At 43.1% G+C, this 27851-nt stretch overlaps 1 protein-coding gene across 1 annotated transcript in view; it reads right to left on the bottom strand.

Moving 5' to 3' along the window:
* The window catches only part of F9 (coagulation factor IX), a 48770-nt gene that overhangs the window by 4406 nt on the left and 16513 nt on the right, over window positions 1-27851 (bottom strand). Inside the window, exons 5-6 of the mRNA XM_069074164.1 lie at window positions 19678-19806; window positions 12227-12438 (exon numbers count right to left, since the gene is read on the bottom strand). Coding sequence (XP_068930265.1) covers window positions 12227-12438; window positions 19678-19806 — 341 coding nt within the window. The remainder of the gene's footprint in view (window positions 1-12226; window positions 12439-19677; window positions 19807-27851) is intronic.

The following is a 27851-nucleotide window of genomic DNA, read 5'->3' as shown; positions in this document are numbered from 1 at the left end:
TCTCTCTCTCTCTCTCTGTCTCTCTCTCTTCTCTCTCTCTCTCTTTCCCCTCTCCCTTCCTCTCTCTTTCTGTGTTTCTGTCTCTCTCACTCTCTCTCCCCCTCTCTCTTTGTCTCTCTCATTCTGTCTGTCTGTCTCTCCCCTCTCCCTCTCTCTCTGTCTCTCTTCCCTCTCCGTTTCTCTCTCTCTCTCTCCCACCCTCTCTGTTTGTTTTTCTCTCTCCCCTCTCCCTTCCTCTCCCCCCCTCTGTCTGTCTCTCTCTCTCCTTCTCTCTGTCTCTCTCTGCGTGTCTCTCCTCTGTCTCTGTGTCTCTCTCTCTCTCTCCTCTCTCTTCCTCTCTCTCTCTATGCCTCTCTCTCTCTCTCCCCCTCTGTCTCTGTCTCTCTCCCTCTCTGTCTCTGTGTCTCTCCCTTCCTCTTTCTCTCTTGTCTTCTCTTCTCTTCCTCTCCATTTCCCTTTTATTTCCCTTTCTTTCTCTCCAACCAGACTAAAATATCTCAGCATGATAGGGGTGAAGGAAGCTCATTCCACACCTCTGGGTATTCAGCACCTATTTACTGGCCATGGGTTATTTTCCCAGGCTGCTGGGGGAAATGACAATATTTCAGACTGTGTTGTTCATTGTTCAGCTTGAACAATCACTGAAGGAGATTTCATCAAACAGAAACAACTCTAAAAATAGGGACAAATATTCTGGTAAAAAAAAGTGAAGGAGATGAGGAGTGGGGGGGGTTTGTATGTACAGTATTTTCATTTCAAATAAAGATGACCCATTTTCATCTAAGACGGGGAGAAGAAGAACAATAAGTCATATTTATGCAGCCCTTTATGGTTGCAAAGCACTTTGCATATATTATTTCATCGCTCCTGCCAGCCCCTGGTGGGGGCAGGAATCACAGAAGCAGCATTTCTGAGTGAGGAGGAAGCTCAGAGGCCATGTTGTCCCATCTCTTCATATATGAATGGGAATCCTTTCTAAAAGGTCCCTGCTAAGTGGTCAGGCTGACTCTTCCTGGAGACCTTGAGGGAAGGGGGGGCCCAGCACGTCCCAAAGCAAGCCATCCTATTTTGAGACCACTCTTAATGTTAAGAAGGTTTTCCTTGTATTGAGTTGAAATCTGCCTTTTTGTTGTATACTTCCATTACTTCTGCCCCTCAAAGCCAAATAGTATAACATTATTATATAAGTCATACATATTTATATATATATATATAGTATAAGGCTCTTCCACAGTAGAGTAAAAATATTATATGTATATCTATAGATATGTCCATATCTATATCTATATTTGTATCTACCTACCTATCTATCTATCTTATCTATCTATTTATCTAGTATAAGGCTCTTCCACAGGACAGTCCTTCAAATGCTTGAATACAGTCATCATGTCTCCCCCCACAAACCTTCTTTTGCAAGCGGAACAACCCAGTTCCTTCAAGTGATCCTCATTTTGTATGGGTTCTAATCCTTACCCCACGTTTATCACTGTCTTCTGGACACTCTCCCTTTTGTCAATGGGCTGCCTACAAGTGAACATGTCCTTCCAGACATTGTCTAATCAGGGCAGAGGCCAGCAGGACCATCGCCTCCCTCATTCTAGATGCTCCATCTCTGGCATTGTGCTGGGTGACCTCTAAAGTCTGTTTCAGCTCTAACTCTGTGGTTTTATTTTTTCCTTAGCTTCACACAGGGTCAGCTTGTTAGGATGCCATGCCACAATATCGATTCCTCCTGAGCTTAGAAGCCAGCATGGTACAGTGGGAAGAATGCTGGGTTTTGAGTCAGAGGACCTGAGCTCAAATTCCACCTTTTTTGCTTACCACCTGCATGACCTTGGACAAGTCACTTCTCTAAGACCTCAGTTTCTTCATCTATAAAATGGCAGAGTTTAGATTAGATGACCTCAAAGATGCCTTTCATTTTTAAGTCTGTGATGCTAAATCCCCCATATCCTTTTCAGTTCAACAGTATATTGTCAGACATACTCCCATCCTGCATTTGTGCAGTTGCTTTTTGGAGAAACATATTGTGCAAATATCTCCATTTGGAAGATAAAGAAATTTGGACTTAGAAAGATGAAGTGGCTTAGCCAATGTGAAGATGGGGAACCTGGTCTTCAGACTCTAAATTCACCATTTTTTGCCTTTATCCCAATAGTAGCTTACTCTTTCTGAATTAAGAATTTTTTAAAGCAATCAGGGTTAAGCAACTTGCTCAAGGTTACACGGCCACTTATTTTTGTGTGGGTGCCGAGTATCTGAGGCCGGAACTGATCCCAGGTCTCCCAACGCTGGTGCCAGCACTCTTACTCACTGCGCCACCTGGCCACCCTGAGTTAAGAATTTTTTGATAGTATTAAGACCAGTCATATACCACCATCCTTCCCATCCCCACATGAAAAGAGAGATTTGAATATTTGCCAGAATCAATGTAAATATTTTTTTTTTTTTTTTTTTTGGGGGGGGGGGGGGTTATCACATCTGTTATAGCTGTTTCTCCTGGTCTGATTGAACCAATAAGGAACTTTCTTTTGATCTGCAATCTGAAAAGGAGATGTACAAGAAATGGAAGAAAAGGGCATATAACCAAGGTCAAATAAATACATAAGAGTAGCCATAACCTGTAAAAGGATGATGCCCAGGGGCAAGATAGGAAAGGCCCAAAACAGAGTGAGGTGCATGAAAACAATGATGATGACTTTTTAAAAAAAAGATTTGTAAAACATTTCACATATCTTGCCTCATGAAATAATTTTTTAATATTAAGAATAAGAAAATGACTGGATAGATAGTATTATGTTGACAGACAAAAAAAGTACCCTCTCTCCCAAGAATTCACTACCTCTTTTTGGGTCAGTCTTCTCCATGGAGGAGAATATTTTTCAAACAGGAAATGCAAGAATAGATATCCTTCTGAGGCACTGGAAGCTTAAGAGAAGGGAGGGGATAATATGAGGACACCTAACTGCTTTCAAGTCTTAAGGAACAGATAAATGACAGTCCAGAGTATTGGAGTACTGGCAGATGGGATTGTAGTATGGCTGCTGGTGATGGTGGTAAAATCGTGGGCAATCAGACAGTGGCAACCATGGATGTGGGCAAAGGTCCCAATTTTTAAAGAGTGGGGAAGAGCTCTGGGATCTATTTTTTCATGATCTAACTGTTTGAAATAGTAATTGACATCTGATGCCTCATCTTTGTTGATGTCCTCCCAAAAAGTGCTGCTCAGAACTGAATACATCCCTTCAGATCTGGTCTAACCGGGGAGGAGAGTTGCGCCATTGCCTTCCTCATTCTGGATGCTTCATCTCTGGCATTGTGCTAGGAGACTTCTGAGGCCTGAGCCGGCTCTGAACCTCTATTAAATATAGATTGTTTTTTAAGTATAAATCACTTTGCAAACTTTGTTAGCAATAGCTCCTTTGACTAACTTCCCTCTGGGGCTAAATGGTTGAAGTAAATGGTAGACAGATTAATGGAAAAGATAAGATTTTGGAAAATTTCATCCTGGGGATAAGGTAGTTGTTTTTCTCTCTGAGAGCTAGTTCTAAAATGATGTGTCAGTCAGTCAAAAAGTATTTATTAAGCACCTACTGTGTCACCTACAATGACAGATACTGGATTAGGCCCTAGAGATGTAAACACAATGGATGAAACAGGCCCTATTTCATAAGGTGCCTAGCTGTGTGTCCAAGTCATTTCACCTCTGTTTGCTTTAATCCACTGGAAAGGGAAATTACAAAGCATTCCAGTATCTTTGCCAAGAAAACCTCATGGACACTGTGGTCCATGGGGTCACTAAGAGTTGGACAGGACTGGACAACAACAAAATCCTTAAGAGAAATTTCCTGTTTAAATTATGAATGGACAAATCAACAAACACAAACATCTCAATGGATAACCAAAAAAAAGAGGACTGCTTACAAAATTGTGAACCTCTGTTATATATGGTTTTTCAAAGTCTGTCTGAAATTTAACACAGTAGTAACAGAACTGCCTTGCTGGTCTGTGTCCCCAAGGATCTTTCTTAAAAATGTGACTTCTTCACCTTTTCAAACAGCTCCCTCCAAAGTCATCATTGACCTCCTAACTTCCCAATCCAGTGACCTTTCCAATTGTCATCCTCCTTGACCACTCTATATAGCATCTGACATGGGGTGACCCCACCTTCCTTTTGGATACATTCTCCTCCCTTGGCTTCAGAAACATTTCCCTTTTCTGGTTCTCCTCCTCTCTCTATAACCATTCCTTCTCTGCCTCCTTAACTGATTACTTGTTCTGCTCCTGACTCCCTAAAAGGAATCTTCCATGTGGGTCTGCCCTTAGCCCCTTCTCTTCTCTCTCCATACTCTCCCTAGGTGAGTTCATTCATTCCCATGACTTGAACTGCCACCTCTGTGCTAATGACTCCCAGGTCTGTACCTCTAGGCCTAACCTCTCTTTGGAGCCCTAGAAGCAGCTTCAATTGCCTACATTCGGGACGTCTCTCCATCCTGTGCCCAGAATTCTGGAAAGATTTTTTGAATGAGATTCTGAGGACATTAATAAAGAACAGAGTCTAGTTGATAATGACAGAGATTCAAAAAAGGGAGAAAAGAAAGAGCAGCACTGAATGTTTAAAAAATACATGGAAGGGGCCCCTTGGCTTTCAGGGAAGGATCTTTGTCAGGAAACTCTCTTCCAATTAGCTTTTTGAAAATTTTCTAATAAAAAATATTTCAAATAGCTCAGATGACTAAAGAAATACATGGAAGAGAGCAGAAGGAAGCTCTTCAGGGATAGAGACAAGTGGGGCAATTTTTTTTACTACTGTGTTAAATTTGTGATAAAAACTGGATGGAACAGGTTCATGGATTTGTAGGCAATCTTCTTTTTTGTTATCTATGTTTTTTGCCTTTTTTTGGAGGGCAATTGGGGTTGTGACTTGCCCAAGGTCACATGGCTAATTTTTGTGTTAAGTGTCTGAGGTTGGATTTGAACTCAGGTCCTCCTGACTCCAGGGCCGGTGCTCTATTCACTGCGCCACCTAGCCACCCCTTGTTATCTATTGATAACATGTTCATGTGTGTTGACCTGCCAATTCATACTTTAAACAGGAAATTTCTTTTAAGGATTTTGTTGTTGTCCAGTCAGGTCCAAGTGATCCCTTGGACCATATTGTCCATGGAGTTTTCTTGGAAAAGATACCAGGTCATTTCTCTCTCCAGTGGATTAAGGCAGATAGAAATAAAATGACTTGCCCAGGTTCACACAGATAGTAAGTGTCTGAGGCCAGATTTGAACTCAGGTTTTTCTGACCCAGACCCAGTATGCTATCCACTGAGCTCCCTAAAGAGAAGAAAATGCAATGAAGAAGAAAGGGGGGAGGGGTTGTTTAGAGTGAATGCTCATTCATTGACCCACTCATATTTTTAGAAAGACATGCATTGGAGGTGAGAGGTCATGGATGGCAGAGGTCATGGAGAGGCAGGTCATGATCCTTTAAGAATCCTGTTAGGAGCACTCAAGCTGGGTAAAGGTGAAGCTGGAGAGGAAAGCTGAGAGCAAAAGACGTATGAAGGAAACAGAAAGAATCCTAGCACTGGAAGGGAATTTTGAGATCAGCATTTTACTGATGAGGAAACTGAGGCCCAGAGGAGGAAATGATTCAACCAAAGTCACATTGGAAGTAAGTCACAGAGTCAGCATTTGAACCCAGGTTTCCTAACTCCAAAATCAGAGCCTTTTCAGCTACACTTAATGCCTCATTAGAGAGAAGATGGGGGTGGCTGCCCAGGGTGAATGAAAGGAAAAGAAGACCTGATGGAGTCTTAGGAAGCAGGGCTGCTTAATTCTTCTTCTACTTAGGTTTTTCCTCTCAAGAAGAATGGCATGTGGACTAAAGAAGACAGAACCAAAAATGGCTAAGGGGGGAGCAGATGCCCATTATAAGGAGACGGCTAGAGCTTCCCTTGGTGAAGTCAAGTCACCTGACCCAGAGGAACCACATCCCAGGATAAGGCAAGAAAAAATCACCTCCATTGGGATAGGGTTTAATCTGAAGAGTATTTAGAGCAGACTTGGGGAACCTGTGGCCTCAAGGCCACATGTGGTCTTCTAGGTCCTCAGGTGTGGCATTTTGACTGAGTCCAAGCTTTGCAGAACAAATCCTTTTTTTTTTTGGAGGGCAATTGGGGTTAAGTGACTTGCCCAAAGTCACACGGCTAGTAAATGTGTCAGGTGTCTGAGGCCAGATTTGAAATCAGGTTCTCCTGACTCCAGGGCTGGTGCTCTATTCACTGTGCCACCTAGCCACCCCAGAACAAATACTTTTATGAAGGGGATTTGTTCTGTGAAGTTTGGATTCAGTCAAATGGCCACACCTGAGGACCTAGAGGGCTACATGTGGCCTTGAGGCCCCAGGTTTCCCACCCCTGTTTTAAAGGTTTTAGTGCACTGCAGTCGCATTATGAGTCAATAGTGTGGTGTTTATTGTTGTGAGGATCAAATTCGATAACATGTAAATTGCTTTGAAAACCTTAAAGCATTATATACATGCTAGCTATTATTGTTATTCTTAATCTTTATATGGCCGACAAAAATGCTAATGTGACCTTAGGCCACATTGCGAAGCATCAGTCTGTCACCTCCCTAGTCCAGGTCTAGGGAGGTGATGGATAAATAAACCCCAGAATGGTACTCTGTCCTATTCAGACAACATCTGTAACATGTTGTCACACTTTAGGAAGGACCTTGATAAGTTGTAGTGCATCCAGAGGAGGACAACCAGGCTGGTGGAAGGCACTGAGACCTTAAGGATCAGTTAAAGGCACTGAGAATATTTAGATTGGAGAAGAAAGGACTCAGGGGGGAACATAATACTTGCCTTCAAGTATCTGAAAGGCTGTCTAATGGAGGAGGGATTAGGTTTACTCTGCTAGGGTCTAGAACAGTTGATGGGAGTTGCAGAGAACATATCTCAGTTTGATAGCAGGGAACCCTTCATGACAATTAGAGGCATCCAAACCTGGAAGGGACTGCCTCAAGAGGTGATGAGTTGGCCCTCACTGGAAGTCTTTAAGCAAAGGCACAATGGGCTTCAGAGAGGATTATTGTTCAGGTATGGGTTGCATTCAGTAGCCTCCAAGGCCCCTTCCAGCTCTGGTCTGAGATGCTCTGATCTGTCATGAACTCTCATCTTTAGCATGTCTCAAATTGACCTTAGTGCTTTCTCTCCCTGTCCTGCCACACCTTCAGACTTCACTCTTGCTATACTGGCATTCACCTGGCTGCCCACTTTCAAGGCCTTTCTGTTCTCCTTACTGGCTCAATGTTTCTATGATCCTATTACCCTATAAATGAGCACTTAGAAAGAATTTTCTGTGTACCATGCCCTGTCCTAAGTTCTGGGGACACAAAAGCAAAAATGGAACACTCCCTGTCCTCTAGGAGCTTCCTAGGGGAAATAATCTTTATATAGCTAAGTCAATACAAAATACATACAGGTGAATGTAAAATAATTTTGCTGGGGGTGGCTAGGTGGCACAGTGAATAGAGCACTGGCCCTGGAGTCAGGAGGACCTGAGTTTAAATCCAGCCTCAGACACTTAACACAAAACTAGCCATGTGACCTTGGGCAAGTCACTTAAACCCAATTGCCCTACCTTCCCCCCTCCAAAAAAAGCAAAATAATAATTACTTTTCTGGGGATGGGGCAAGTCCTAACAATTGGGAAACCCAGGAAGCACAGTGCCCTACCAGTAGGCACTTAATATCAGCCTCTTAGATGAAGACACTGAAGGTACCATTATTATATTTGCAGATGGCACAGAGTGGGGAGGACTTTCCACTACACTGAATGACAGACTCAAGATCCCAGGGAATCTGGACAGATTGGCCTGAAGGTTCAAAGTCCCCAAATGAAATACAACTGAGATCAATGTAAAGCCCAGCACTTAGATTTTAAAAATAAAGAAAATGAGCAGCACAAGTCTAGGGTGAAAAAATGGCCCAGCTTCCCAGAAGCCATTCCTAGGAAGAGATTTAGGGGTGTTAGCGGACTGCAGGCTCTGCATGAGCCAACATCATGATGTGGTTGCCAAAATGCTAATGAAATATTAGGCCACATTATGAGGGGAGCAGTTCCCAGATTTAGAGAGGTGATAGTCACACTGTACTGTCATGTTTTTGGAGCCCATTGGAAAGATTGTGTTCAGCTCTGAGTAGGCACCACCCCAACGACAACCAGCAGGTTTCTGGCTCAGCTGCTGACACTCTTTCTGGTCTTTCTACTTGTTCTCTACCTGCTTCTTCCCTTCCCTCCCTCTCTTTCTTCCTCTTTTTTTCCTCCTTTCTCTTTCTTGGCCTTCTTCTTGGTCTCCCTCCCCGTGCCTGTGTCTCTTTATCTCTATGTCTCTCTTTTTCTATCTCTATTTGTCTCCATCTGTTTCTTTTTTTGTCTCTCTTTCTTTCCCTACTTTTTTTTCTCTTGGTTTCTATCCACCTCCTACATCCACCTACACACACATGTTTTATTATTATTAATAATCATTATTCTTTAAGATGCTCTGATCAGACCTCAATCTATCATTGGCCTTTCATAGCCCCAATCAATCAGAGGAAAAGGAAGTCAGTCCTACTCAGGTTTTGCTTTGAAATCCCACTTTGAGCCTAATTATCTTTTTTCTTAACTTCTTAGCTCATGCTACACACATGCACACACACACGCACACACTCACACCCAGCGTGTGAGACATGGAGTGCTCCAAACATAACTGTGAGTATCTCCTCTCCATTTGAAGCTTTGGGAAGTGATAGGAAGGGAGAAGAGAGAAAATGAGGAAAGAAGAAGAAAGGAAAAGACAAGAGGTAAAGGAAGGAATAAAAGAAATTTTTCCAACAGTGTTTTAAGATTTGTCAAGCATGCTCTCACAAGAGCCCTGTGAGATACAGTGCAAATATGATTACTTCAGTTTTACAGTTGAGGAAACTGAGGTTCCAAGAGGGGAAGGGGATTGCCTAGTTTTACCCAACTAGTGTCTCGGTCATTACTGTCAGATTTAGGATTTGAACCTTGGTCCTCTTGGCTCCAGCCCTCTTCGAACTACATCCTGCTCTACCTGTAGAGGTGAGTTGGATTTCTACTTCCTGCCCCCAAATCTCCTTCCTTGTCTGTCTGCCTGTCAGCAGAGAGGGAGTGGGGTGTGGTCTCTGGGGGCTGGCAGTGGTGATGAAATTGAAATGTCTTGTCAAATCTGTTGAGGTTCCAGAACAAAGCTGTAAATGAGGGAAAACATGGTGGTCAAGAGGAAGAAAAGCTGTACACAGTAGAAAACTCTGCTTTGGGTAAACTCCAAGCTGACCTCTGGGCAGTGTTAGTTGCCCAGGCAAGGAGTGAACCTTGTGAAAGAAGCCTGTCTGCCCCTTGTAAGAAGGATAGTTTCTTGGCCAAGTGATCTACTGCTTTCTCAAGACATGAGAAATCCATCCTTTGGTGGAAAAGTATGAAAAATGAGCTCCAGTGAGGTCTGTGTCATCCTGGGACCATCTTCTTGAGGGCTTAGAAACACTGGCTTTATTTCTTGTGAGCCAGAAATGAAGGAGCTACATTTCGTCTGTAATTTTTTCAAACTGAAGCTCAATCTTGCAGTGATGCTGGTTGGCCTCTTTCCCCACCCCCTTCCTTTGTTTCCTTCTTCCCTTCCTCCTTGGCCTTTTTTTCCTGGTGATAAAGAAATTAATGAAATTCAACAAGCATCTATTGAGCTCCTACCATGTGCCAGGCTCTGTACTATACACTAGGGATACAAAACCAAAATTGACAGTCCCTGACCTCAGGGAGCTTACACTCTACTACAAGGAATTAGACTGTGAGCTCCTTGAGGGCAAGGACTATCTTCTGCTTTTCTGTGTATCCCCAGTACTTATCACAGTGCCTGGCACACAGCAGGTGCTTAATAAATGCTTATTGGCTGGCTCAAGTAACAATATACAAAGTAATGTCAGTAGAAAGAGGTGCCTCACTCTAGCACCTTTGGAAAGACTTTCTTTGAGGACCCTTAAATAGCTGTTACCACAGGAAAGGGAATATCCTCTACTCTTCCCTGTCTGTCAACCTCTGTATCCAATGAATGAGTTACTACGAGTTATCAGTAGGTACAGTTAATAGAATAGTGACTTGGAGTCAGGAAGACCTAAATTCCAATCCATACTCAGATGCTTATTAGCTATGTGACCCTGGCCAAGTCCCTTAACTTCTCTGGGTCTCAGTTTCATCATTTGCAAAATGAGGAGGTTGAACTCAATGATCTCTAATGTCAATTCCCACTCTGAACCTTTATTCTCTGACTTAGGTAGGAAGAATGAATGGCATGAGCATAGGCTAGGAGACAGTAAGATTTTCTTGATTGTAGCAAAGAGAACAAATCAGGGTCTAATGGCACATGAAGGCAGTTAGGAATGGGACCCCAACAAGTGGAAAACTTGAAGCCTTGGGGATCTGCTGTTGGCTTCTCAGAGGAGAATCCAAATGGACGATGGCTCTTGCTACTGTGAACAGTGGGAATCTTTTCAACTTTTTCCCCTTTCCTTTGCTTATAGATGCTTAGCTTCCTCTACCTTCTTGAAGATGCTTTCATGTCTTTCTACTTCAATGTTGAGAGTACCTGGCTCCTTACACATAGGGCATACAGAATAGAGATTTGATGAACAGATGAATCACTGGATCAATGGAAGGTCTTTTGGAGAATAGAAGCCCCCACTATGGTCAAAGGAGGTCATGGTAGCAAACGTATCCCCACTCACTAAGGATTATTTTGTCTAGATAGAAAGCTGTATGGTAAGATTGGTATAAGAATCCAAAGGAAAAGGCCACCTTTTTCTGGATAACCAATTAGGCCACAGAAAAGGAGAAAGAGAGCAAAGAGCAACACACACACCCCTCCTATCCCATGTACAGCATGGTATAATGAAAAGAACATTGTATCTGTAACCATAAGACCTGGCTTAGGAATCCTGTGTTGCTATACTGCACGTGTAAAATCTTGGCCAAATGATTTCCCCAAGCTGAGCCTCACTTTCTTCCTTTTGTCAAATGGAGATCACAGAAATCAAAGTATTTGATAACTGGAAGGGACTTCATCAGCCATTCATGAAGGAACCGCCTATGTGACATACCACTCCTGGGCAGTTCTAATCATTAGGGTGTGGCCTCTTTGCCTATTTCCACCTCATGGTTCTCCTCTCAGGGTTAAAAAGTAGCGTCTACCTCCATTGGCCTCTAGGAGCATCAGCCTTTCAAAAACTCGACTATAGCTATCATGCCCCATTGCCACTGCCACCCCCTGCCTCCAGTCTTCTTTTATTCAGGCTAAACATACCTAGTTACTTTGACTTATTCTCATATTTTGTGAACTCAGCATCCTTTACCAACCTAGTTGCCCTCTTCTGGATACTCTATTTTTTCAACGTCCTTCCTAAACCAAGAGCCTACCAATTATTTCCTAAAGAGAACCCTAGAAGTAATAGTCCCAGGAATATCATAGGCAAAATCCAGAGCTCTAACGTAAAATAAAAAAAAAATACTGCAAGCATCCTGAAAGAAGTAGTTTAAGTAGCAAGGCCCTAGAGTCAGGATCACATGAGGCCTAATAGCTTTTAACAAAAACAGGCAAACTGAGATCTTGGAATGCAATATTCCAAAGGGCAAAAGACATAGGCTTACATAGCCTAAGAGGGAGAAAGATGCTAAGGAAGTTACAAGTAAAATTCATTTCCTGATCCTGAAGGGAGAATTAAAAGGAGAAAAAAAAAGAAAGGAAAAGAATTAGAATCTTAGGGAGGTGCCCTAGATTGCCTCTTAGAAATTGGGGAATGGCTGAACAAATTGTGGTATATGAATGTGATAGGATATTAATGTACCATAAGCAATGACAAAAGAAATAAATAAATTCAGAGAATCCTGAACAAATCACCCAGAGATAACAATGGCATAAAGAAAAACAATTTGGTAAGACCTAAGATCTCTGCTTTCCAGAGGATCTCTGATGAAGCACTTTACCCGCCTCCTGAAAGCCATCAATACCCAAAAGAATGAACCTCTAATGATGGCATTCTGTACATTGGTGGGGAAGATGTTTTGAAACCAGGAAACCTTCACTAGCATCCCTCAAATGACCATCTCTTTGTAAAGCTGGTCCTGTCCACTAGGGCCTCTTGGGTTCGGCCAAGTATGCTCTGTGTACAGTACCTGCCAAGGGATCTGCCCCCTCCTGGCATCTTCTCCACCAACAATTCGAGTCACTTCCTTATGGAGGGGAATGATTTGTGTGACTTCATCTGGAACCTGTTCCTCCTCGGTAGAGTTTGTATTGTCCACATCCACATCGGAGAAGATGGTTTCAGCTCGGGTGATTTTTGTATGAAGAAGAGGAACTGAAACTCTTCCACATGGAAAGGGTACTAGAAGAGCAAGAGAGTGTCACTCTTGTGGTGTTTTTCTTCGGAAAATAGAACACAGACAGCGAGAAAGTCCTGCTTGACCCCCCAGGCACAGGGCAGCTTCATCAGCATGTATGAGCCAATGGGCGGATTTTTAATTTTAGCTAGCAGTTATATAATGTTTTAAAACTTACCAAATTATTTATGAATAATACATCCATTTAGTTTCACAACAACCCTGGGAGGTAGGTGCTTTTCTTATGCCCATTTTACAGATGAGTAAATTGATGCAAATAGAGGTTAAATGACTTGCCCAAGGTCACATAGTTACTAAGTATCTGAGTTCACTTGAACTTGGGTCTTCCTAACCCCATGCCTGGGGCTCTAACTGCAATACTACCTAACTAAATGGGAAGTCCAGTCAAACAATTGGTTTAAATGTCTTTACAAAACACCTTGAACATTCTCAGAGCCTAGACAGTTGAACAGCTGTTTTGAATAGCCCCCTTTCTGAGGCAGGGAAGGAGAGTATCCTCCGACTTCAAGACTTTGTCTGTATAACCTTGATCAGTCCCTCTGCCCCTTGTCCTCTGGGTAAGTCAGTGTCTCAGCTTCTGCACCTCCCAAACAGAGATGCCAATTGCCCAGCAAAGGAAACTGATAATGGCTCCTTAATCAAAGGTCAGGTGAGTCAAATGTGTATTTTCATAGTTACTGAGTGAAGGCCTAGACAGCTCCATCATTAGCAATCATGATTCATTCACATCATGAAATCAGGAGTGTAGAGCAAGAAGGGGATTTATTTTACAGATGAGGAAATAGAGGCCATGGGGAAGTCACATAGATAATGATCATCAGAAGCAGGATTTGAACTCAGGTCCTCTGACTCTTGAACCTATGCTATTTTTGCTATACTGATTCAATTTAATAAGCATTTGTTAAATACCTACTATGTGTCAGGCACTGTTCTAAGAACAGAAAAAAATGAAATCTGTTTACACAGAGTATGTGTTTTATTGGAAGCAAAACATCATGTCCAAAGAAAGTAAATACAAAGTGCAGGGAGAGGGACTGGACCTGAGATTTTGTTGGTGTAGGGAACTCCCAGGTGAAGAAACTCTCTTTAGCAATGCCATTGTGCACCTTCTCTATAACGTGGACTTTTAGGGAGTTGATGAGGGCAGTGAGAGTTTAAGTGCCCTGTCTAGAGTCACATAGCCAGAATAGGTGAGAGGTGATACTGAAACTCAGGTCTTCCTGGTTTTGAGGCCAACTCTACCTCTGCTACCTAACACAGCCCCTCGTTAATACCAAATATCTAGAAACTGATATAAAATAATTTCAAAGGTATTAACAATTAAGGAGAATGTAGTCAGGCCTTTTGTAGGAAGCGGCACCTGAGGTCAGCCTTGAGGGAAGCTCAGGAGAGAGAATCTTCTAGTCACAAGGGACAGCCCATGCAAAGGTGTGACAGAAGGCGATGAAATGTCATGTATGGGGTTTATCAGATGGGCCAGTGTGGTAGAAGTGGAAAGTGTGTGGGCTGGATAATAGGCAGCAGGCAGTCTAGAAAGGTCAGTTGAGGTCAGACTGAGAAGGGCTTGTGTTAAGTCCCAACTACAGGAGTTTTGATTTTATCCTAGAAGCAGTAGGAAGCTAATGATGCTTTAGGAAACTCAGGGGGTTTTTCTTATATAAATCAAATAAGCAATATTTTAAAGTGTCAGCTCGCTTCCCACCACATAGTAGGTGGTTAATAAATGTTTGGCCCCTTCCCCCACTCCCAAGTGGAATGAATATTAGATTAAGACTTAGAAGACATAGTTGGCTACCAGGTATGGCTCTTTACTTGCTTTTTGGTTGCCTGGGCAAGTGACTTTTCCTTTCTGGGCCACAGTTCCTTTCTCCGTCAAATCATTGAATAGGATTCAATGGTATCTAAGGATTCTGTAGCATTCTATTCTATAGGATGTCAGTAGGTAAACATTTTCCTCTGCCTCCCATTTCAATAGCTATAATACTTACTGGGATATAATTGGGCCCCCTAGCTGTTCCACCATTAACTAGTCTATTTGTCCAAACCAGAATATCAGAGTTGAGAGAAGAGACTTGTCTTGGGGCAGTTAGGTGGCAAAGTGAATAGAACACTGGCCCTGGAGTCAGGAGGTCCTGATTCAGACACTTAACACTTACTAGCCATGTGACCTTGGACAAATCACTTAACCCCAACTGCCCTGCCTTTCCCCCTCCAAAAAGCAAAAAAAGAGAGAGAGAGAGAGAGACTTGTCCTCAGTCACAGGGTGACATGAAAAAAGTAATCTTAACCCCTCTGTGCCTCACTTTTGTGTAATGTAAAATGAGGGGGCTTTGAAGTATACAAGGCAGTGTAGTAAATGCTTAATGTGGAGACTGAGAGCCTGTGTGACCTTGGACAAATAAACCAACCCCCTTGGACCTCAGTTTCCTTTTCTGTAAAATGAAGGGAAATTCACGAGCTGATGATCTTATGAGTCTGGGTCCTTTCTAGTGTGATATCGCTGAGTGCGCACCCCCCACTCACCCCAGATTAATGATACTCTTTCTCCTCTCTCTCATGGTCTCCCAGCAGAACTAAACACAAAAGCCTTGGCCATCCATTTCTCAGGGCTGCCTCAGTCCCCAATCCTCATCGAAAATCCAGAAGCCCTCCTCTTTCTCAGTGACCAACTGCTAAAATGGAAACCCGCAGCCAGACTCAGTGGCCTCCAAATGCATTTCTGTCTCTTCCCAGGTGCCTGAACACAAAATGGCCCATTTTACTTCTACCTCTGCATCTTGTAACCGACATCTCTATAGCAACCAGGGGCAGCTAGGTAGCAGCATGTGCTCGGCAAAACAGGAAATTAGGTTACAAAGGCTTCTGTATAAATAATCATTGGTAATGGCTGGGGAGAGGGGCAGAGAGCCTGTGAATGACAGGCTTATTTCTTGTTTAGACTGCTTTGTCCCCCCTCCAAAGCAAGTCAGGCCTAACAATAACTTGTTTAAAAGTTGGGGAGTAGGTCTCATTTAGTCTTTCCTCCTTTATGACACATGAGAATTTCTCCACTACAGTGTTCCTGCCCAGGCGGGCAATGGATTTGCCGAGTCTTAAACCATTAATCTACAGGGGACTTGTTTTCCCTTCCCAAGGTTACCTGAGTAGCCAGCAGGAGATTTGGAGCCAACCAAAGGGGCCAGGAGGGAGGGGCCAAGGGTCCAGGCAGGGAAGCATTCTGGACCAAGGGGGCCCTGAGGTGGGCATGGTATTTAGAAACATTGGGACTCTGAGAGACACTTTCTCCCCATTGGTTTTTTGGGAGCAGGAAAGAGCACTGAATTTGGAGCTGGGAACAATTGGGTTTAGATCCTGCTTCTTAACCTTACTAGCTTAGTGACTATGAGTGAGTGGGTCACTCTACCTCCACTAGCCTCAGTTTCTTCATCTGTAAAATGGGTGTAATAACACCTACCTCCCAGGGTTGTCACAAGGCTCAAATGGGAAAATATGTACAAAGCACATTACAGACTTTAAAGAACAATCTAAACACCAGTTACTATTATTATTATTTCTGTTGTTATCATTACCTCTTTTTTAAAGTGCAGTTCAAATAGAAACTTCCCGAGGACAATTTACATAGGCTTCTGCTATTTTTACTATTCATTGCTCAATGAGCTTTTTCATAGATGGGTGAAATGACTTCTTTACAATTTCTCACTTTTTTTTTTTTGCTTTTTGGAGGGCAAGTTGGGATTAAGTGACTTGCCCAAGGTCACACGACTAGTTTTCTTTTGTGTTAAGTGTCTTATGCTGGGCAATTTCTCACTTGTGCCAACACGACTGGCCAGCACTGGCATCAGTGATCCACAAACAGTTCATTGCCAGCTCAGCTAATGCAGTGAGAGGAGACACAGGTACCCTAGGAGATATTGGCTGTAGCTTTGGCCTCCTTTTGGCTCCTCCATCTTGGAGCCATTAGCCTTCAAGGGGCACATCAAAGTTCTGCTTTCTCTGGGGAAACCTTCCCTGGGCCATTCAGTTGTTATTATTCACCTCCTCCTTAATAGATCTGGTATTCACTTATCTGTGTATGCCTTGTTTTCTCCCACTAAACTGTAAGCCCTTTGAGGGTGTGGGCAGTTAAATTTTTGTGTTCATGTTCCCAGCTCCTAACTCCTAAGATTCTTCTTTGTACTTAACTAGAGTTAAGTTGGAGGGAGTGGCTTAAGGCCAAGCCAGGTGAGGTGACTTGCCCAGGGTCTCATAGCTAGTAAGCATCAGAGGTGGGATTTGAGCCCAGGTCTCGCCGCCACCCAACCCTGGATCCACCATACCCTCCTACCTTTATACCTTGCAATATATAAGGTGTTAGTATTTCTAAAATTGAATTAAATTTACCCTTTCCCATCCCCCTGACTGAGGCCACTAGGTATCAAAGTAAAGAGAGCTAGGTTTGAAGGCAGGAAAGATCTGGGTTCAAATCCTACCTCAGATACTTACTAGCTAGGAGACCGTGGCCTGATCACTTAACCTCTCTCTGCCAGTCTTCTAATCTATAAAGCCTGAAGGCCTCTAAAGACCCTCCCAGCTCTAGATGTGTGGTTCTATGATCTATGATCCTATGAATCAACACAGAAAGGTCTGTAGGAACTGTCAGGGGTTAAAAAGGCAAGGCCTGCTTAACCAGAAATGCGGAAGCAACAGTGGCCAGCAGTCCTCACACAGTCCTCAGGCTGCTGCTGCTCAGGCTCCATGTCTCTCTGCACCTATTTTTAGAGGAGAGGGGAAGAGAACATCCCCCTGGGGGCCGAATGTCCCTAGAAACCACAGTGGGGTTAACACTTAGCTCTTGCGGACTCCAGTGCTTTAAAGACCATTCACTTAAGTTGCTACAGAGACACTTCTGGTTATTGGGAGTGTCTTCAATTTCCTCTGCTAAGATTCTCCTGGATGCTGAGATAGGCAGCCCGCCTGAGTGTGCTGGCAAAGCTCAATATGTGATACACCAGACTAATAAGGTTCCACCTTTGAGACATCAAAAACACCCTTCTCCCATACAAAACAGGCACAGAGGAGCTGCTTCACACTGTCAATTCCCAGGCTCTTCATTTAGCTGATTGCTAAGCACTTATTAAGCTCCTTCTGTATGCCAGACACTATGCTGAGTGCTGAGGAGACAATGACAAAACAGTCCCTGTCTTCAAGAAGCTTATGGCAGAGTGTGGGGGCAACAAATCAGCTTATACAAATAATATGTAAATATATTTATAATATCATATAAAATAAATATAAGGCAGGTTTCCATGGAGGACATTAGAACCTGGGGATATTAGGGTAGGCTTCAGGTAGGAGGTGACCCTTCTGATAAGTTTTGAATACAACTAAAGATTCTAAGACGCAGAGGTGAAGGACTGATTTCCAGGTATGAGGGGACAGCTGGGACAAAAGCATGGAGGTGGGATACCATGTGTAAGGAATACCTGGAAGGTCAGTTTGGCTGAGTTGTAGAATGTATAATAAGATTAGAAAGGTAGGTTGGGACCAGGTTGTGGAGTTTGTTTCTCTCTGGTGCTAAAGTATGTCTATCACGGACATGAGGGGCTGACTTGTTCTATTCGAGAGTCCTCCAATTTCATTTTCAAAGGAGAGGCGTATGCGACTGTATTTCTGTGCATGGTAACAAAATGGCTCTCAGACCCTTCTGAACACACGAGTCACCCAATCAACACAGCCCTTCTCTGAGGTGGCATGATAAACAGTAGCCTAGATATGTTGGCCTAGAGAATGATTCCCTGCTGCCCAGATGCATGACATTGATCAACATGACCAAAGCGTACAGCTGCAAGAGTGATTTAGAGCACGCCAAGCTTGTTGGAGCACAGCTTGAGACCTAGGGATTTAAATGATCTCTACAGAGTCTCCCAGTCAGGGGCTAACAGAATCATGCTTGGAACACTTGGTCTTTGAGTTTCTGGCCCTCTTGGGATATTTGCTGTTACCACTGATTGAATTTGATTCACTGACTCGCAAATATTTAAACCAGCCATGCCAACTCATGTTGCCCGATGTCCCAGGAGCCTAAGAGAACATTTTTAGGCTTAAAAGAACTCAGATTGTGGGGAAGGGGCAGAGATGAAGAATTCATCTGTAAGGAAAGAAAAAAGGAAAAGAAAGAAGGAAAGGAAGGAAGGAAGGAAAGAAGGAAGGAAGGAAAGAAGGAAGGAAGGAAGGAAGGAAGGAAGGAAGGAAGGAAGGAAGGAAGGAAGGAAGGAAGGAAGGAAGGAAGGAAGGAAGGAAAAAATTTTAAGATAATTGAGAACTCCAACACTAGTCGGTTGAAAGTATTTGAGACTGAGGGGCATGGTTTGCCTTTTGTTTTGCTTTGGTATTCCAATTGGCCAACATTATGCCTGGCATCTAGCAGGTGCTTAATAATTTTTTTATTGAATTATGGAATTAGAGAGGGCCATTAGAGACCCTCTAGTCTAGGGGTTCTTCCTCTTTTTGGTGGCCTGGGCCCCTTTGACACCCTGAAGAAGCCCATGGCCTTTTCTCAGAATAATGTTTTTAAATGTATAAAATAAAACACATTGGATTCTAAAGAATTCCAATCATATCTATATCTATGTAAATACAAGTTCCCAAATTCCAAAGTAAGAACCTCTGACCAGTCAAAGGTTGTTAGATATAAAAAGTGAAGCTGAGAACAGGGAACTCTACCCTCTGCATTCTAATTCTGCATCCTAGTGTCTGATATCCCCAGAAGTCCCCATTCTATCCCAGGCTTCTGTCCCTTCTTACAAGCTACTCCTCATGGTTGCGTGGTCTCCCTTCTCTGTCTCTTAGGATCCCTGGTTTTCTTCAAGGTAAAACTTGGGTGCCACCTCCTGCAGAAAACCTTTATTGATCATCCCTTCTCCATTTGGTAGGACTCTCCCACCTCAAGAAATCTTGCACGTACATATCTGTTTATACATTGTATCGCCCAGTAAAAAAATCCTTGAGGTCAGGGACTATATTTTGGTTTATCTTTGTATATTCATGGCCTGGCACAGTGACTGGTACATAGGAGGTGCCTAATAAATTCTAGTTGGAACTTAATAAATGCTGCTGGTGAATTGATTTGGTATGGATTAGAAGGCGAGCTAGACATTTTTCAGATGATAAAGAATGTTAAAGGATTAAATACAGGTTTGGGGAACTTATCTGTAAGACTTTAGAAAATCTGTTTCAATTTGGACCTGCTGGTTTACAGGACTTCTGGTCTTCTGCCAGTTGGTATCCTGTAGTACAGGAACATATCACCTTGTTCAAGTCATTCATCTTGCAGAATTGCTTACAGCCGCCATTTTTAATACTACAGCTGGCATCTGGAAGGGAAATTAGTTACTTAGTCAACACGCATCTAATTAAACATTTACTGTACAGAGATAAATAAAAAGAAAGACAACCCCTGCCCTCAAGGAGCTTGCATTCTAATGAGAGAAGACAACACATAAAGGGAGAGCTGAAAAGCATAGGGGGAGTTGAGGGTGGAAGGTATCACATGGGCATATTGGTTATGTCTGGAGAAGGAAGGATGGTTGTGCTGGGTCCCTCTTCAAAATAGAAGTTCTGGAAAGAAGTCACCAGTGGGAGAAGTGGGGATTCCTTTGTGTATGGGATGGACTAAATGGATGCTAAGATTCCCTGTTTTTTTTTTTTGCTTTTTGGAGGGCAATTGGGGTTAAGTGACTTGACCAAAGTCACACGGCTAGTTTGTGTGTGTGTGTGTGTGTGTTAAGTGTCTGAGACCAGATTTGAACTCAGGTCCTTCTGACTCTCAGGCCGGTGCTCTATTCACTGTGCCACCCCAAGATTCCCTTTCAACTCTCATATTCTGTGATTCTGGTCCTAGTCAAGATTTTTTTAACTGAAGTATAAGACTTCCTATATTTACCCATGTTGAATCCAGTTTAGACGCTGGGAAGAATTTGGAATATTTAGTCTGGAGAAATTCTGAACTCCATGGGGATGGCATAGGATTATAGATTTGGACCCAGAAGAGACTCTAGGGGTCATTTAGCCTAACGTCCTCATTTTACAGGTAGGGAGACTGAGAGATGAACACAAGTATTGTGGAAGAAGGGTAAGACCAGTTCTTCTTGGCTCCAGGGGGCGAAATGAGCAGGAGTAAGGAGTAATGGGTGAGGGGTATGGAAAAGGAGATTTAGGTTTCAGTACAATTCCAGCTCTCCCAGAGTGATGTGGGCTGCCTCAGGAGAAAATGGGCTCTTCTTCATTGGAAGTCTTCAAGTGTAGGCTGATATGGGATGGAGAGCATTCTCATTCATGTCTGACCTCTGACTGAATTGAGAGCAGGAAGGGACTTTTGAGGCCATCTAGAACAATCCCCTCATTTTATCCGAGAGGAAAAATGGAAGCCCAGAGATAAGGAGTGATTTGCCTGATGGGTAGTAAAGTAGCAGGGCTGGGGGTTTTCTGACTCCAAATTCAGTGTTTTTTTCCATTGTCCAGCATTGCTGCCAGGTAAGTAAAGCAGTAAATAATTTCTCAAGGGGGCACTACAGGGACTGGAATTCTACCGCTGTCTCAGAGATTATCCCCAAGTGCTGAATCTGGGTTTTTAATAGATACAAATGTTACTTTGTACTTTTCTTTTAAAAAAAGACCTTTTTTCCTGCTCCAATCAGTGTGATAACCTTGGTTATTTCCCCCTTCACTTGGTATCACTTTATTTCTGCCCAGAAATGTGAAAGTGTACAGCCAAAGCAAACAAGCCCTGGAGAGAGTGTTCAGCCAATTTGCAGATGAGGCAAAGGGTTGATAATGGAAGGAGCCCTTTGATCCTGTCACCCTGCACCCCCCCCAGGTTCTTTCATGTGACTGCTTTGGTCATTTCCCACCTTCATCCTTGCCCTGCATATTCAAGGGGGCCTCTGCTGATAGTGAGTGACCTAGTCATCAGCAGAAAGGGTTCTAGGCTAGGAGCCAGAGCTGGGAGATTCTCATTGTAAGACCACAGATTTAAATGGAGCTGGAAGGGACCTCAGAGGTAATCTATTCCAACCCCCTCATGTGACAGATAAGGAAACTGAAGGCCAAAGAGGGAGAAGTGATTTGCCATATGCATACTCATAGAGATGGAAGGATCATGGGCCAGTTAATTCCTGCCTCCCCCAACCTGCCTCCTCCTGCCATTTCACCTATAAATTGAAATCTAAAAAAGTTGAGTGACTTTGCCAAGGTCACACAGATAGTAAGTGGCAGATCCATGTTCCAAAGCCAGGTTAAAGCATCCTACATTTGGATCTGGAAGGGTACCTCAAGACCATCTTGTTCAACCCATTAAGGTTAGAAATGAAGAAACTGAGGCCTAGGAAGGATCTTTAATTCCAGTTCTACTAGGCTTTCGATGGTCCTCTGCTGTAGATTAGCTTTGGGCATGCTTTGGTACAGAATGGGAGAAAAGGCACTAGATTTGGTTCTAGAAGGCTAAGATATTTGTTCTGATTCTCTTGTACCCCACCCTCAAGTATATAAGAAACTTGAGGGACACCCATAGTGCAGTTGTGTCATATGCCATAGTTGTACCATTATCCCTTGTCTAGAAATAATAGCCTTTTTATGACTGTGAGCTTCACTTCTACTCCAAAGGCTAATAACTTCTTACACATTAACTTCTCTCCATGTCTCTGTTTTAATCAGTTACTGGGCACATAGAAGCAAACTATCTCCACTGCTGGTTCCCATTCTCTCATCCCCAACCTCTGAAGCACACAATACTGACACCCTAATCCAACCCTTCTTCTGTATGCTCTGGAATTCCTTTTTCATAGTGAACAAACTTCCTTTTGTCCTGGCCCTCTTTATCTCACACTTCTTTCATCTTCTAGTGATGACCTAATTGTGACCTGGCTCCCTCTTGCCCATGACCATCTTCTATTCCTGGCCCTCCTCTCTATCACTGGCTAGACCTTCAACATACCACTCCAAACACTGGTCCTGGGGGGCAGGGTGTGGGTTGGGATGCTCTTTTGTTCCCCATTTCCATTATAAACTCTCCATTTATCACCACCAATCAACAACATCTCCTCCTTTGAGGTTTGGAAAAAAAAACATTTCTGCCCAATCTCTGATAACTGTTGTATATGGGCTCCAAGATCATTCTCCTTCCTTTCTCAATCATATACCTGGCTGACCGTCTTCCTCTCCCCATCTCCTGCCCTTCTATCAGGGGACTCCAAAAGCCACATTGATGTTCCCTCAGACTCCTTAACCTCCTCTTTCTTTAGTCTTCCTAAATCCCATGACCCACTCCTTTACTCCACCTCAACCATATATGAAGCCATATTGGATCTTACCATTAACCATAAATGTTTTATTTTCCTAATTATCAATTTTAACATTTCTTTATTCCTCAAAGAGACCTCTGATCTCTCTTCTCCTCAGTTCTTTCTGAGTCTATTACCCTTTTTCTTGCTTCACTCTCCCATATTTTCAGTTCAACTCTACACTATCATTTCTTCTCAAATCCCTTGCTTCTTTCTCCTATCACCATTCATCCTTTGCCAAATTTAATTTCACCTTGAAACTGCTTCCATTATTCGCCTTTTCTTTCTCCTGGTTCTCCTCCTATCTGACTGTTCCTTCTCTGTACTCTGTGCTGGTTCATCGTCCATATGGCACAACTGCACTGTGAGTGTCCCCCAAGGTTCCATCCTAGGCCCTCTGTCCTTCTTTCTCTCCATTCTCTCTTTGGGTGGCCTCCCAATCTCCTATGGATTTAACTGACATCTCTATACAGATGACTCCCAGATCTCTGTATCAAGGCCTGATCTCGTTTCTTCTCTGAGCTCCAGTCCTACATCACCAATTACTTATCAGACATTTCAAACTAGATGTCTCAGAGACATCTCAAGGTCAACATGTCCAAAACAGAGCTTTGTTATTTCTTCCCCCAAATTCATCATTTTTCAGAACTTCTCTATTTCCCCACCATCTTTGTAGTCTGCTAGATTCTTAACCTCAGTCTCTTCCTTGATTCTTACTGTCCCTTACCCCACATGTCCAATTAGCTACCAAGCATTGTCATTTATACCCCCCCAAACATTTCTGAAACCCTACCCTTGTTCTTCTAGCACAGTTTTCACCTTATTTCAAGCCCTCTTCACTTATTGCAAGCCTTCTGATTGGCCTACCTACCTCAAGTCTCTCCCTACTCCAGTCTACCCTCCACAACTGTTGTCAAAGTGATTTTTTCCTAAGTGCACATCTGACTTTATTACTCCCCTACTCTTTCAACTCCACAGCTCCCTATTGCCTCTAAAATCAAGTGTATGTTCCTCTAGCTTTTAAGTCCTTTCACATTCTGAGTTTCTATGTATGCTTTTAGCTTCTTTGGACATTCCTCTCCCTTCCCCAGCACTCTTCAATCTAGCATAACTGGCCTTCTTACTGTTCTTTCTACATAACACTCCATCTCCCATTGCCATGCCTTTGCACTGGCTATTAGCCCTGCCTAGAATGCCCTCCCTCCTCTCCTCCACCTCACAGAATCCATCTCTTCCTTCAAGACACAACTCAAAAAACCCTACATGAAGCCTTTCCTTGTCTCTCCAACTGCTACTGCCTTCTTTCCCAAACTACCATTTTATTTTATTTATTTTTTTAAGCAATCGGGGTTAAGTAACTCGCTCAAGGTTACACGGCCAGGTGTTTCTGGGTGGGAGCTAAGTGTCTGAGCCCGGGATTCGATCTCCAGGTCATCCCAATACTGGAGCCGGTGCCCTTACTCATTGTGCTACCTGGCCGCCCCCCCAAACTACCATTTTAAAAAACTGTTTTGTATTTATATTTATTTTATATATACTTATACATGTACTCATATGATGGGAGGTTTTATATTCCCTATTTTTGCTTTCCTTCCATCTAGTCCTCATTCCTCCCTGATAATATCAACAGAAAGGCTTTCTGGACAATGAGGTCACCACAAAGTTCATTGCTGTTATTTATTTAGCAGAATCTGACTAATTCCCAACTCTCATAACCTGCCATCCACTCCCCCGACCCCTAACCCCAACACATAGAAAAAGCAGAACCATTTAGAAGAGTGGAAGTCTTCATATTTGAAGTGGAAATGCTACATTTGAAAGAAGTGTTCTTTTGTCCATATGTTATGAATTATCTACCCTATTCAGCTGGTTGAGGGATTATGAGCTCTGTACCCTTAAAAGGATGGGCAGCTAGGTGGCACTACAGTGGATAGAGTGCCAGACCTGGAGTCAGGAAGATTCATCTCCCTGAGTTCAAATCTGGCCTCTGACACTTACCAGTTGTGTGACCCTGGGCAAGTCACTTCACCCTGTTTGCCTCAGTTTCCTCATCTATAAAAGGAGCTGGAGAAGAAAATGGCAAAAAGAAAACTCCAGGGTCTTTGCCAAGAAAACCCCACATGGGGTCACAAAGAGTCAGAAACACAATTGAAAGAACTGAACAAAATGAACACTCTTGAAAGGACGCTGTGGGGGTAGGGGTGCAGGAAAGCCCATGCAATTGCAGTAGACACTAGACTGGTGGAATCCTGACTCTGCTACTGGCTAGCTGTGTGACCTTGAGCCTGAACTGAGCTCAAACTTAGTTACCTTGACTGCAAAATGAAGGAGCTGGAGGGGAGGCTAGGTGGTGCAGTGAATAGAGCACCAGCCCTGGAGTCACGAGGAGCTGAGTTCAAATCCAGCCTCAGACACTTAACACTTACTAGCCATGTGACCTTGGGCAAGTTACTTAACACCAATTGCCCTACCTTCCCCCCCTCCAAAAAGCAAAAAAAAATGAAGGAGCTTGACTAGAATCCAGTCTCTAGGTGATTTTTAATGTCCTTTCCAGGCCTAAATCCATTACCCTCTGATTTTGGGGCAAGTCACTTTCCCACTGAGAGGATCTGATTGCTGAGGAGCCTGGATTTCCTCCATGAAGGGGATCCTTCAAACCCCCAGCATTTGTAGGTCTGTGGGTCTGGTGGCCAGGGCACAGCAGTGATCCCAATGCCTCCTTGAATTTTCTTCTGCAGAAAGGGAGCAGAGGCCCAGGGATAGGTGGGAAGGGGAAGATCAAGAAAGTTAAGAAAAACGATCATCCATATTATCCATTGCCCCAACCGGATCTCTTTCCTGCCTTAGTTAAGCTTGCGAAAATATATTTATTATTATGCTTCTGTGGATCTGGTAGATAGGTTTTTATTATTATTTTGTTAAAAATACTATATAGACTGGGGAGATATTAGTGCTAGAAGAGGCCCTAGAGCCTACTTCTTTGTTATACAGATGAGGAAACTGAGGCCCAGAGATGGCTTTGCTCCCTTTGAGCTCCTTTACAAAACCTCCAACCAGAAGTGAGGGGCTCAAGGTGAAGAAAAAAACATTTTTTCAGACATGGTCAAAGTGGGAATTTGTTTTGTTTGACGATTTGTTGTAAGAGTTTGTTTATTTATATTTTTAGTTAAGATTAAGGGTAGGGGCAAGGTACTTCCTCCCCCCAAAAGGAAGCAAAAGGAAAGCAGGTCATCAAAGCATTAAAGGTCAGAAAGAATCATAAACAAGCAGGACGGCTCTCAAAATTACATGTTGAATAGTATTCTATATTTAAAAAGAAAAGCCAGCTGCATACCCCACTGATTCATGGTTTTATGTACAATTCTCTTTTTCAGTTCAACTTTGGGTAAGGAAATGATTATTTCACTTGCTGTTTGCTAAAAGTTCAGAATAAAAACATCAAATTTCAAAGTAAAAAAAAGATTAAAATTAAAAGACCTCCACACTTGTAACTTGCTGAACTGAGAACAGGCCCTGAATCAGACTAGAGATCCATGTGCCACTGAGCCCAGACCAGCTACAGGCCCCAGGAGGGCTGGCAATTACACTGGCTTTCCCCTGAGCCCCCAAAGTTTTTTTTTTGAGACGATAAAGTCATTTAGGAATATTTAATGCTAGGGACCAGTTTCAATTATGCTTTCTTTATTGAATGTGTAATTGGGTTATTCCCTCAGCTCCCAGGCTTTCATTATTTAAGCTTATAATAAGTAACTACTTCAAAGATTTCTTCTTGTTTCTACCTTAAGGGGAGCTGCATTAGGCTGGGCCATTTTAGAGCAGGGATGAGTGCATTTCAGGTGAATGCTGCTAGCTAGAATTTGAAATGATTGAGCTCCACCCCCAACTGCCCCCCAACAAATAAATAAATGAAAGACTAGGATCTGTTTTCTCCCACTGCAGAATGTAGCAGCTCTTAATGCTGCAAGAATGGGCTCCAAGCTGGGCTTCAGAGAACCAACAATGCCAGGGGCTCAGTCAGCCAGAGCCTTCCTTGGTCCTCACCTCTTCTCTCTCCTGTTCCCTTTGCCTAATGTTGTATTCATTTTTAAAAAAAATTTTTTTTGGAGGGCATTTGGGGTTAAGTGACCTGTCCAAGGTCACATGGCTAGTTTTGTGTTAAGTGTCTGAGGCCAAATTTGAACTCAGGTCCTCCTGACTCCAGGGCTGGTGCTCTATTCACTGCACCACGTAGCCACCCCAGTGTTGTATTCCTTTTAATCTGGGGGCAAGGGAGAGCATGTTTTGAAGAGAGACAATCTTTGGGTTATACTTGCATTCTGGATGGATCTCTTGGTACCTTTACGGCTGACTGTGGCTCCTGGTTTGGTTTTGCTCACCACACAAACAAGAGGCTCATCCATATCTGCCTCCCTTTGATTCTCCTGCTCTTTTTAGCTTGTGTGGCTTCTTATGTCTGCTCATCTCAGGCCTAGGAATTGTGTGTTGTTCTATTGGAGCGATGAGGCCTGTGATGTTATACATCCACCAGGCCCAGGTCTTTTCTCTTTCTTCTATTTGAGTTTTGAAGAAGAAAAAGACTTGTTTATGAACACTGGATTCCTTCCACAAGCATAATCCCAGCTTCATCTGGAGACGGTTAAACATCAAGCTTATGAACTTGTGGTTTTGTTGGCCTAGCCCATCACCCAAAGCTCAGGAAATAGCTTTTCAGGATAGAATTAGCACTGAAGTTAGGGGTAGGGGGTCGTTAGGTGGAAGGAGGTTGTTGATGATGGTCATAGGATCAAAGGATCTTGGGATCTAGGTATGGAGTTGAAAGGGACCTCAGAGGCCATGTAGTTCAACTTCTCATTTTACAATTTAGAAAACTGAGGCTCATGTGGTGGCTAGGTGGCACAGTGAATAGAGCACCAGTCCTTGAGTCAGGAAGACCTGAGTTCAAATCCAGCCACAGACACTTAACACTTACTAGCCGTATGAACTTGGGTAAGCCACTTAACCCCAATTGCCCTGCCCTCCCCTCTCCAAAAAGAGAGAGAGAGAGAGAGAGAGACAGAGAGAGAGAGAGAGAGAGAGAGAGA

The sequence above is a fragment of the Petaurus breviceps genome, unplaced genomic scaffold (assembly GCF_028583685.1).
Source record: "Petaurus breviceps papuanus isolate PSGF00001 unplaced genomic scaffold, PetGlider_PUasm1.0 90881, whole genome shotgun sequence".
Taxonomy (NCBI): Eukaryota; Metazoa; Chordata; class Mammalia; order Diprotodontia; family Petauridae; genus Petaurus; species Petaurus breviceps.
Note: the sequence above shows the minus strand (reverse complement) of the source record. Positions and strands in the feature narration are given on the sequence as shown.